Source organism: Pelophylax lessonae (genome assembly GCF_965119305.1).
Source record: "Pelophylax lessonae genome assembly, chromosome: 4".
NCBI lineage: Eukaryota > Metazoa > Chordata > Amphibia > Anura > Ranidae > Pelophylax > Pelophylax lessonae.
The window spans coordinates 263,958,741-263,971,392 of NC_138771.1; the positions used below are offsets into that span (position 1 = coordinate 263,958,741).

The following is a 12,652-nucleotide window of genomic DNA, read 5'->3' on the forward strand; positions in this document are numbered from 1 at the left end:
GTTGATGATACACAGCTGCGAGCAATCGCACTAATTAACTTTTTGGCTGGCTCATCCTTAAATAATGACCGATTTCCGTTATCCTTCACCGTGGTAATGAGTAAGCGGCCGTTTGTGCTGTGAAACGCGTCTACCTTGGACTCATCTGTTCCCGCACTGTCTGTTTGTCCTTGATGATTTTTTGAAGAATAAAGACACCTTTTATTTCATCTACCTGTGTGCGGCTTCAAAACCCACTATGCATCTTGGCATATTACTGTCAGTCACCGCTCTGCTCCTTCAGCACTCACTAGAATGCTGGACTGTGTATAAACGCTAACAATACACATCTCTTATTTGCTACAATTTGCTCTGCTAAACACACAATTAAAAGCATACCCTAACAATTACATTTTCTTATTTGCTCTGTTAAATACACAAATACTAGCATTTTGTCCTAGCTGTTCAAAAGTGTAAACAAAATACCTGTTGATCCTGCAGCAATTGTGTAACTTTCCGTGAATTCTGCTTCTGTTGCACTGAAACCTGAATTACAGAACACTTCCCATCTATGTTACGGAGTAGAGGAGAGAGGAAAGTATTCTGCGGTCCAAATGACAAGCATAGGGTGAAAATACTGATACCATAGATACAGTACAGCAAGTATTTTCTCTAGGATAGGAAATGTGTTACTGGCAGGATCATCAGGTGAATAAAAAGGAAAAAAATCTTAAAAAAAAAAACAAAAACAAATGTAACTACCAAATGTAAGGACTATTAAGCTGTCAAATACTACATTTTGTTTTTTTGGGGGTTTTTAATACACTTTAATAAAGTACTTGCAGATATATAAAAAATGGTAAAGGAATAAATGCATCAATAATCCCAGTATTATTTTGTATTTTTGTTTTTTGTATTTTTAGGGTTTAAATTTGTCACCTCACAGCACTTGGGCTTTTAGCTATAGCATATTTGCTCACCTTGATGCCCCAGTCTTGACTTCCATAATCTAGATCAGTGTTTCGCAACCTTTTTTTCAGTCAAAGTACCCTTTAAAAATTCTGGAAATCTCAAGGCACCTTTGAAAAGGCATCCCATTCTAAAATGTAAAAACTATTCTAATAGTTTTACATAATGCAATAACATCCACAAGTGCAAGTAGGACACCCATCGTTAGAGGTGATTTATTTTTACAAAGCAAATACACTTTTGCAAACTGGTACTGACTAGTATTCCAGCGTTTCTCTTCTCCTTCAATTTTTCTCCTTAACTCAGCTAATGTGACCACAAGGCTGATGGAGAGTGGCAGGGGAGGGTCAAACAAGGAGGCGCAGGCGACTGACATCCTTAATAACTGATGATGCCATTGGCCGCTAGGATGCCAGCAGCTAGAAGGTTGTAATGGTTCACAATGAAAACCTGTGACTTAGTGAACTAAAAGGCTTAAATTGCAAAAGTGCAGCGCAAAAAAAAAAAACAAATCACATTACATTAAAAGATACAGTCCCATCAATCAAGTTAAGGTGAACCACAAAGCCCAGATCACAGTCCGAGAGATCCGCATTTGAGAAGACTGAAGTCAGCAGACACACCGAATGTGTAACCATCCTTCCACCACTGAGATGATTGCTCGCTCACCTTAATTTCTGGACTCCTCACACAAGCTGAATTTGACTGTTTTATGTAAGTAGCCAATCGTCCTTTTAATAAAGTTTGTATGGTGGAAACAGAGAGTGCTTAGATCTCCTTGTATTTTCATGTGCCTGTGGATTTCCTTGGGATCAGTGTCTGCTGTATTGGCCGCTTATTACCCCTAAGGGGACACATGCTATTGACTCCCTTTTAGTTCAGGAGTCCAGGAATAAGGGTGAGCAACCAATCATCTGAGTGGTGGGGGGATTCACACATTCTGCTGACTTCAGTCTTATCACATGCGGATCTCTTGGACTGTGATCTGGGCTTTGTGGTTCACCTTACCTTGATTGATGGCACTGTACCTTTTAATGGAATGTGATTTGGTTTTTTTGTGCTGCACTTTTGCATTTTATGATTTTATTTTTGAGGTCTGTGATTACCTTTAAGTGTTCAGATGGCATTTTATTGATAGATTTGTTTGTGTTTGCACTGATTGCCTTTCTGTCATTGTAACTAAAAGGCAGCCTTCCTCCACATGCTGGCTTGTATTAAATTTTCCTGGCGCATCATGGCAGCATACAATGGGGGTTGTGGCTCTGCCCCCACAACCTGATAAGACTTGATAGCTATAAATCAAAGACAGAGCAGGCTTGCAGCATTCTCCTTTTTGTCCTCACCTGATCAGGACTGGAGTCATGAGGTATCCCTTACCGTTTGTCGCCCCAGCCAGTTTCAGCCTCTCCTTTGTGGAAGTCCTTCATGTACATTCTCTAAATGAGCTATATGGTTGGAGCCCCATTCTGGTGGTCTGGGGGGCATAGTTCAGCCTCCCCTGGGTGGAATTCCCTCCTGTACAGCCTCTACATGAGCTATATGGTTGGAGCCCCATTCTGGCGGAGCAGGCCTGTCAAAGAAATCTTTAAACAAGCTTTGACTTAAGTGACAGCGTTTTCCCTTTGCTTTCCTTATGCTTTTCAACTCTTTTCTCTTTTTTTGTGGGCGTTTGCCATTTCCAAGATGGCTGCAGCAGTGCAAGAACACTCTGAGTATGAAAGGCAGGAAGTGATGCGACCCCCCGTGGACTGTTTCCTGGCTAGCCCTTTTCCAAGATGGCGATCTGAGCATGCTCAGGCACTGATATCATCACTAATGGCAAAATGTGATAGCTTTAAAGGGTTTTATGGCATTTGTGGGCAACACATGGTGGAGCTCTCTACTCATGTACAGTATGCTGAATGCTTATGTGATCATTGTTTGCAGGTATGTTTTCCTTTTAATGCCATTCACCTGAGCTTTTCCTATCTCCATCTCAGTGTTGCTCTGGGATCACTGTGCCCTTTATAGCGTTCACCTGGGCTTTTGCTTTCTCCTTCTCAGTGTTGATCTAGGATCACTGTGCTGTTTATGGCATTTCACCTTGGCTCTTCCTATTAGGGTTGCCACCTCATCCCTTTAACCACTTAAGCCCCGGAGGATTTGGCTGCTAAAAGACCAGGGGGTATTTTGCGATTCGGCACTGCGTGACTTTAACGGACAATTGTGCGGTCGTGCGACGCTGTACCTAAACTAATTTGACGTCCTTTTTTTCCGACAAACAGAGCTTTCTTTTGGTGGTATTTGATCACCTGTGCGATTTTTTGATCATGCGCTATAAACAGAAAAAGAGCATCAATTTTACAAAAATAACAATATTTTTTACATTTTTTTATATGAAATTCCCCCAAAAAAAAATTGAAAAATCAAAATTTTTTAACATTTTCGGCCAATTTGTTTTATGCTACATATGTTTGGTAAAAAAAATCGCAAAAAGCGTATTTTTATTGGCTTGCGCAAAAGTTATCGCGTTTACTAACAAAGGGAAAGATTTTTGTCATTTTTGTTGTTTTTTTTAACGCGTAATGGAGGCGATCTGCGATTTTTTTTGTGGTACTGCGACATTGCGGCGGACAGATCGGACCCTTGACTGACATTTTTGACACTTTTGGGGTTACCAGTGACATTTCTACAGTAATCAGTGCTATACATATGCACTGTTACTGTAAAAATACACTGGTAGTGAAGGGGTTAACTTTATTTGAGAGGGAGGGGCTGTGTGTGTCCCTAGGGGTGTGATTCTTACTGTGATTGGCTGTGGCTTGAGCTGTAGGAACACTGATCAACAGTCCTACATTGTAGAACCGTGTGATCAGTGTTTCTACACCGGGGAGAATGACAGGTGGCTTGTTTACATAAGCCGCCTGACTTTCTCCCTCTCCCCCGACGATCGCCGAGTGACCAGCGGACATCGGGTCCGCCGATCACACGCGCGGGGGGGTCTGTGACCACGCGGGAGCGGGAGCGCGCCTCCGGCGGTGCACGCTCGCTCCCCAGAGCCTCACAGGCTAGCGACGTAGACCTACGTCGCTCTGCCTGTGAGGGGCTGACTGCCGCAGTAAATATACTGTGAGCAGTCGGCAAGCGGTTAAACCAGGACATATATTAATTACACAGGTTCTGAGGCTAATATAATGCACATAAGGCACTAAATTACCACCTTAATCAGCCACAGAACCTGTGTAATTAATGTGTGTCCTGGTTTAATGGGATGATGTGGCAACCCTACTTCCTATCCCCTTCTCAATGCTTGCTCTGGGATCACTGTGTCATGCTGTTTTTCATTTCAGTCTGCTGCTTAGCTCGTTTTCTATGGGGAACGCTGGCCAGTCAGACCACCTATTGATTTTAAGGTGCAGGGATTAGGTAAGTAGTGAAGATTGAGAAAAAGAGAGCCAATATCCACAGCCCTGTAAGGACCTCAAGATGGAAGAAGCCCTCTAAAGGTCAAGACAAGTTGCAATCTAAGAGCAGACATCCAGGCAATGTTGATCAAGGTCATCATCTCACCATTCATTATCATTGCTCCCATTTACAAACATCACAGGTTACCAGCCCTAATAGTTGCTGCATTTGTGGTGGAGAGTCATTGCCTGCCAAGCTAATATGTCAAGTCTGCCTGGAACAAGCAGGATACAGCTCAGCAAGGACCTCAAGATGGAGGGAGCTTTCTAAAAGCCAGAACATTTACCATTTAGGCGCAGACATCCAGGTCATCATCTCACCCTTCATTATTATTGCTCCCTGTTTAAAAACACCACAGGTTAGCAGCCCTAATGGTTGCGGGGTTTGTGGTGGAAAGTCATTGCCTGATAAGTTAGTATGTCAAGTCTGCTTGGAGGAAGCGACAACTGACAAAGAAGGGGATGTCTGGAAGGTAGCCGCCTTGAAATAATCGGCCAGGGAGTTGATACATGAAGCCCGTATTTCCTAGTCGGTGGCTGAATTGCCTAGCACTTCCAACCAGAGGCAATCAGGGTCCAAATTAGAAAGCTTGTCGGAAGAAGAAGGCATCAAAGGGCCCGCAGGCTTTGAGGATTGCCCAATAAAGCCTTTTTGCAAGGGCAGTAAAGGATGTAATTGCCTAGAGTGAAGTGGAGGAATCTCCCCACAAGGTTAGAAAGTACTCATTTCCCTTCACTGAACAACTGGAGGAGTTAATCCAGGAAGAATGGAAGGGGTCAGAGAGAAAGGCTTGTATAAACAGCTTACAAACATATCTTCATGCAGACTTCTAGGAAAATCTGTGAGCCAATCACTCAAGCAGGAAATTATGTTTAAGGGGGGCATTCTGTGTACAGAACACCTCCAGATAGCCATATTGCCTTGCATTTTACAGAAAAATACAGCCCTGCAGATTGAAAAGGAAAGTGAAGTTACCCTTTAAAGAAGCCCTTTTTGAGGAAGTGAAGAGAGACAAGGCGGTAACAGCTTTGTAAGAGCTGAAATTGGCACAAGACTGCGGCGGATGTGTCAGTAGATGTCAATAGATGTTTTTCAAGAGCGGTGTTCCCCGCCGTCACGACAAGGAGCCATGGTCAGTGGATCCCACCTTAAAAATAAAACTGGTGCAAGATACCAGACAATGGATCCAATCTATTTGGGAGTAGACAGGATACAGCCATCTCAAGGGTGACCACTAGCAGGTCAGGGCGAATATAATCTGACAAAAAACAGAAAAAATCAGAAAAGGTCCAGCATACAGGCGGCAACTCCCAAGTAGATACAGGGAGGCAAACTCCTACGGTCAGGGAAAAAGATTAATAAAGGAAATGGAGAAATACCCAATCTTCAATGTCAAAGCCTTAAACATCTAAGGCACCTGTCTTAGGAGAACAGCAGAAGTCCTTTTAAGGGGGCATTTATCCAGGGGGTGCCTGTATGAAGCTTTGCGCACACACCTGGATGAAAAATATTCAGAATCAGTGGGCCATATCAGCTATATTGGTGTTACATTGGTGGAAGTTTAACCACTTTACCACCGGAGGATTTTGCTGTCTTCCGTCCAGGCCACTTTTTGCGATTCGGCGCTGTGCGAATTCAACTGACAATTGCGCAGTCGTGCGACGCCGTACCCAAACGAAATTTACGTCCTTTTTTTCCCACAAACAGAGCTTTCTTTTGGTGGTATTTGATCACCTGTGCGATTTTTACTTTTTGCGCTATAAACAAAAAAAGAGCGTTTATTTTGAAAAAATAACAATATTTTTAACATTTTTTTATATGAAATTCCCCCCAAAAAAGATGTAAAAACCAATTTTTTAAAAAATTTTTGGCCAATTTGTTTTCTGCTACCTATGTTTGGTAAAAAAAAATCACAATAAGCGTATTTTGATTGGTTTGCGCAAAAGTTATTGCGTTTACTAACAAAGGGAAAGATTTCTGTCATTTTTGGTGTTTTTTTTTTAACGCGTAATGGCGGCGATCTGCGATTTTTTTTGTGGGACTGCGACATTGCGGCGGACAGATTGGACCCTTGACTGACATTTTTGACACTTTTGGGGTTACCAGTGACATTACTGCAGTAATCAGTGCTATATATATGCACTGTTACTGTAAAAATGACACTGGCAGGGAAGGGGTTAATTTTATTGGAGAGGGAGGGGTTAATGTATGCCTGGTGCTTACTGACGTGTAGGGGGGGAGGTGACTGAGTGAGTCATGGACAGATCGGATGTCCAGCTATGCTGAACAGTCCGATCTGTCACTCCCTGTCACTATGGAGATCCGCCCGCTTGTGTTTACACAGGCGGGCGGATCTCCACACTAGATCCCCGGCGATCGGGGCAGAGCAGCGGCGATCGCCGCTGCTCCTCCCCTGGCCCGACTCCCGCTGTGAATGAAAACAGCGGGAGCGAGCCTCCGGCGGCGCGCAAGCGCCGCCCAGAAGGGGGAGTGTCTGACGACGTTAATACTACGTCGTCAGACGATAACGAACCACTTTGCCGCAGTACTATTACCGTACTCGGTCGGCAAGTGGTTAAGGGATGTCTAACTTCCCATCTCTTCCAGCCAGCCAGGATACCAGTTTTGATGGAAAAGTAAACAATTCTGACTCAGTTTGTAGCTGGATTAAATGAAAAATGAGCAATTGTGAAGGTTCCAAGTGCCCAGAGGAGATGAAGATTAGGTTCCTAGCAAAAAAATAAAAAATCTAAATCAGGTAATCTGTGCCCAGTGCTAAACTTTAAAAGACTCAACAAGCACAGAAAGTTGGAGTTGTGTAAGATAGAGAACCTCCAATCAATTCTATTATTGATAAAGCTGGGAGATTGGATGCTCTGTAGGTTTATCAGACACCTACTTACTTGTCCCAGTCCATCCTCAATTCCTCTACCAGTTTCAGTGCTTCCCCCTCGTTCTGTACACCTCTCCAAGGGCATTCACAAAAGTCCTTCTGTCTGCAATAGCGACAAGAAAAAAATCAGTAGAACTTACACAAGGGAAGATCTGTCCTCTGATAGAGAAAGTCAAAGGTGCTTTGGGAGCAAAGTCTCTTCCAGCAGAACAGTGCCTGAGTATCCTTTGTTCTTTGTAACTGACCAATTGTTGTTTTTGAATGGAAATTATCACATCAGACCCCAGCCAGAAAGGTTGGCGGACGCATTTCAAAGTGCAGGCTGCTCAAGGTCATCAGATGTTCAGCTTATGAGGCAAAGTATTAAATGCTCTTGAACTATTAGGAGTGGTGTTCAAAGCCCTTCTGTCTTTCACTCCTTTTATAAGAGGAGCAAGAGTGGTACTGTGCCTATACAGCAGTGGAAATGTAAAATTCTTAGGCTGTCAGTGGAATTTTCTGTATCAATAATTGCAATTATACCATTTTGGCTTAGGAGGCTCTAGTTTCTCTCTCCTACAGTTAAGCATTGAGTCCCCACTGCCTCTGCCAGTTATGACGGATCTGCTCTATCATGGCCAGTTTTGCCATCCAGCTCCAAGAGACTATTTTTTGATGGCATAGGAGTTGAGAGGCGGAGGCTACCAAGTCAAGGGTGCTCAGTGCAGGTAGTGGCTACCTTGTGTCAAGCCAGAGAGGTCTCCATGAATAATACTTACCAGAGAATATGTGTAAATTATGGAGATCACACACAGGAAAAGCCTGGAGTCCTTTATCACCTAAATCAACCATGGTCCTGCAGTTCTTACAACTAGGACTGAACAGGGGCCTAGGTTCAAATATGTTCAAAGTTCAGCCTTATCTGCACTTACAGGGGTTTAAGGATTCCTTAACCCTTTAGTGATGCCAATCTTAAAAGGCTTGCATGAAGTAATAGACCAGCTAGGAAACCATTTTTCCCTGTGTGGGACTTGCTTGTGGCCCTCAGCTCTATCAAGGCCTTTTTTCTATCCTACAGAATTGGCTACACTCTGCAATCTAACCCTAAAGACCATATTTCTGGTTGCTACAACCTCTGTGAAAAGGGTGTCAGAGCAGGCTTTGTACTTAAGGAGCCTCACCTAACGTTCTACCCGGACCGAATAGTCTTAAAACCCCAGACTGCTTTTTATCCATGGGGTATCTTTCTTCTTCCACTTTAACTAGGAAGTCAATTTATCGTCTTTCTTGTTTAAGTGAGAGAACCACATGCCTTGGATGTTGATCTAACTCTGAGGACCTGCTTGACAACTACCTTATCATTCAGGAAAGCTGAAATTTGTGGTGGGTTCCGGCCAGGCCAGGACTGGGACATTTTAGTCTGAGCAGCCCATTTTTTTTTTACACAAAATGACAAATGATGACAACTACCGGTGAATTTGCACCGCATTTAGTGTGAACCCCAGCTAAGAGATAACAGTTAATTTTAGGGCACATTAAAAATATATTACCCAATTTTTGAGTAAAATAAAAAAGATGAGTTTGTGTCAAGTAAATAAATACCCAACATGTCAATCCTTAAAACTATGCATGCCTGAAAACACATTTCAGTACCCTATATTTTCCATAGGCAAAGCTATTAAAGATCACACAGGTCATCAGTTCAGAGTTAACCATGAATAATGATCCTAGAATTATTGCTGTCATTCCAGTGTGCAGGGTGATATGTTACACGTCTAGTAAAATCAAAGTTTTTGTGCACAGACGCCCCCAAAATGTATATTTAGTTTCGTATGGTGGTGGTGGGATAGGGATGACATCAGTAGCAGTGGTGGTAGTGAGGACAGGGATGACATCAGTAGTGGTGGTAGGATAGGGATGACATCAGTGGCAGTAGTGGTGGGGATAGGGATGACATCAGTGGCGATGGAGATGGAGGGATAGGGATGAAATCAGTGGCAGAGGTGGTGGGGATAGGGATGACATAAGTTGCGGTGGTGATGGAGGGATAGGGATGACATCAGTGGCGGTGGTGGTGGGGATAGGGATGACATCCGTGGCAGTGGTGATGGGGATAGGGGCAGTGCTGTATTTTGGCCTAGGCCAACAAGGCCCAGGCCTAGGGTGGCACTTTGCAGGGGGGCAGCAAAATAGCCACCTCCGCCTCCATCTGAGACTCTATTGGCCACTGGTTGCTAGAGCCTCATGGCGTCTAGCAACCAGTGATGTCACAGCTGTGACTCCCTAGCCCTGCCTATATTTCAAAGTGGAGGAGGATTTACCTTCCTCCTCCTCTGCGCCTAGTGCTCGTGGGGCCCAAAGAGTCCCATCAGTCTGGTGACAGTGGGGTGCAGGGCAACGGAGAAATATCCGCCAATCCACCGCCGACAGCAGCCGCTGCTGCTGCTGAGCTGCGGTGTCTTCACACACACCAAACAGGCAGCCGGCCAACCCTTGAGGATCGAGAGCCCAAGAGGGAGAAGACCTCCACTGCCACGGCACCACCCTGACCTGAACAGCAGCGGGGGCATGATCCCTGGGGCCTCCCAGAGCCTTCTCAAACCTCCTCTCCGGTCCCAGCTAGGACATCAACAGGAAGACAGGCTGACTGAGGGCCCAGAGGACGAGGACCGGCGGGAGGTAGGTGCATCACACACACCTACAGTTTACAGTACTCACGAACTGGGAATGCTTTCCTGAAACTTGACCCCTCTCATCTCCACTGGTCTTTGGCACACCGAATCCTCTCTGCAGCTCAGCTCAGTCCTCTGTCCCCACAGGCAAGCCGCCTGGGACACCCGATTCTTCCGACAGGCGTAGAGACAGCGGTACTCTCCCTCCTGGGACTCTGCTTCCCACCAAAGATGCTGCGTCATGCGCTCCCCTCAAACTTATACCCACTTCCAGAATGCTGTTCGGCAGAATCTGCCTTTCTGGGGTAGATACAAGCCTGGGTGTGCCATTGGCTGGATTTCCTCCACTGCCAATGAGAGCCCTCTCATTGAGCACAGTGGGGAGACTCCCCAATCTCAACATCCACACCTGGGAACCATGACAACCTGACTGAAAATCATTGTTAAGCAGAAAAGGCCCACTATATTTTACCTAGCACCTAAAAGGTGTCCTGCATTTAAAGTATATATGATTTTTTTTAACACTGCACTGCATTTATCCAGCTTGTACTACATATACAACAATTACAAACACACAACATTTATATATATATATATATATATATATATATATATATATATATATAGTGTGCGTTTGTAATTGTGGTATATTTAGTACAGGCTGGGTAAATGCAGTGCAGTGTTAAAAAAAAAAAAAATCATATATACACTTTATGCAGGACACCTTACTTACATTGTGCAAAAGCATGCTTTTATCATGAATCCTGTAGAAAAATAGGCTGGCATAGTGGCACTTACTTTGTCAGCAGTCTAGGCCCTGGTGTCTGCAGGAACTTTTTCCGACATGAGGCTAAAGGGGTCTCCTTCAGCCCATCCTCCTTCACGGTCAGCTGACACCTAATATCCCACCCCCTGGCTCTGACAGCCTGGCCCTGAACTGAAAAGGAGGTCCGCCACGGTAAAGCTGGGTGAGTGGCATCGGACCAAGGAGCAGCCCAGCTGCCTTGAGAGTGGAAAGTGAGATTGCCAGAAGGATATGCAGCCCTCTCCGCGGAGGCTGCCGCAGAGAGGCCGGGAGAGCTGCGCTGGCCCAAGCCACTGCCTTGGGAGTCGGGAGCCAGAATGAAATGCGGCCCCGACAGCCCCGGCCCACAGGGCACATGCCTGGTTTGCCCTATGGCCAGTCCGAGCCTGGTTCCGGCATGGCCAGTCAGCATCAACACGTACAGTCATCTCCTAGACTGCTAAGACAATAAATGAGCCTACTCTTCACAAGACCCTTCTGTTCTGGAGGACTTAAGAGCACATTCAATTAGAGCAGTGCCAGCTCTGAGGACAGAGCAGTGCCGAGTGTCTCCTGAGGCTATTTGCAAGTCAGCAACCTTCATTACACTTTATTAGTTGATCCCAGCTCACGACAGAAAATTTTGAAAATGCACCCTTCCGTATGGCTACTGACCATTACAAAATTTTTCTTGCACCCTTCCGTATGGCGAGTTAGTTCCCATTGTATGCTGCCATGATGCGCCAGGAAAACGAAAAATTGCATACTCACCTTTCCGTAATTTTCCTTTCCTGGAGCATCTTCATGGCAGCATACAGATTCCCACCCAAATGGTGAGAGTTACACTGTCTTTGATTTATAGGTAACCAGTCCTATCAAGTTGTGGGGGCGGAGCCACAACCCCTATTGTATGCTGCCATGAAGATGCACCAGGAAAGGAAAATTACCGAAAGGTGAGTACACAATTTTCAGTTTTTGGGCAATTTTTAGGCATTTTGCCAGGGCACCCCTGATGAATCCTCAAGGCACCCTGGTTGAAAAAGGCTTATCTAGATCCCAGTTATGCACTCTTACATACTTTAGAGTGCATAAACTGATAGTTATAAAATTGCCATGTAGTAGTCGGAAAATACTTACTTTGCAATCCTTATTTGCCAGTAAGCCTTTTTTGTGATGTTAATCCAATGAATTGGACCTTTGTAAAGGTTGTTATCTATTCCCCCTAATATCAGCTCTCCCCCATACTGAAAATCATTATCTCTGAAATAAAAAAAGATATATAATAATTAAACAAACACATATGGTATCTCTATCGTCTCAAAGAGTCTAACAGGTTTTAAATGCCAACTAACTTGTTTAAATGAAAAGAAAATATTGAGTTCTCCACTTGCTTCAGCTTCATGATTTGGTCAAATACCGGCACTGCATTTCCAGCAGCAAGTGCAGGATATCCAAGGCCCAACACCCCATCAAACTTTGCCAAAACAAATGTTTTTCCAGGTTCATTTATTGATTCGCCAAAGTCCTGCTTCACTATGGTCATGTTACTGATCTGTATGAGAAAAAAAAAAAAGAAGATCTTTAAAGTGAAATAAATCATCAAAAAGTATGACACCTGCACTCTAAATCTAGAAATTACAAATTTTGAAGGTAACCTTTTGAATTGCACTGTGTAATACTAATACGTTTACCATCTCTCCATTGTCTCCAACAATTCTGCTGTTTGACGGTTTTCTTTTTAATTCCATGGTTAAGTAGCACAATTTTTTAAATTAAATGATTTTAATTGTGGTTTAAATATTCTTGCATACATAACTGAAAATACTATGATATTCTTTAACCACTTGGCGACCGCTCACAGTAAGCGTACTGCGGCAAAGTGGTTCGTTATCGTCCAACGATGTAGGTCTACGTCGCTGGATTCCTCCCCTT

At 44.1% G+C, this 12,652-nt stretch overlaps 1 protein-coding gene across 1 annotated transcript in view; it reads right to left on the reverse strand.

Moving 5' to 3' along the window:
• The window catches only part of LOC309555245 (cathepsin E-like), a 58,437-nt gene that overhangs the window by 11,702 nt on the left and 34,083 nt on the right, over nucleotides 1–12,652 (reverse strand). Inside the window, exons 5-6 of the mRNA XM_082257143.1 lie at nucleotides 12,073–12,272; nucleotides 11,858–11,980 (exon numbers count right to left, since the gene is read on the reverse strand). Of these exons, the coding sequence (XP_082113269.1) occupies nucleotides 11,858–11,980; nucleotides 12,073–12,272 (323 nt within the window). The remainder of the gene's footprint in view (nucleotides 1–11,857; nucleotides 11,981–12,072; nucleotides 12,273–12,652) is intronic.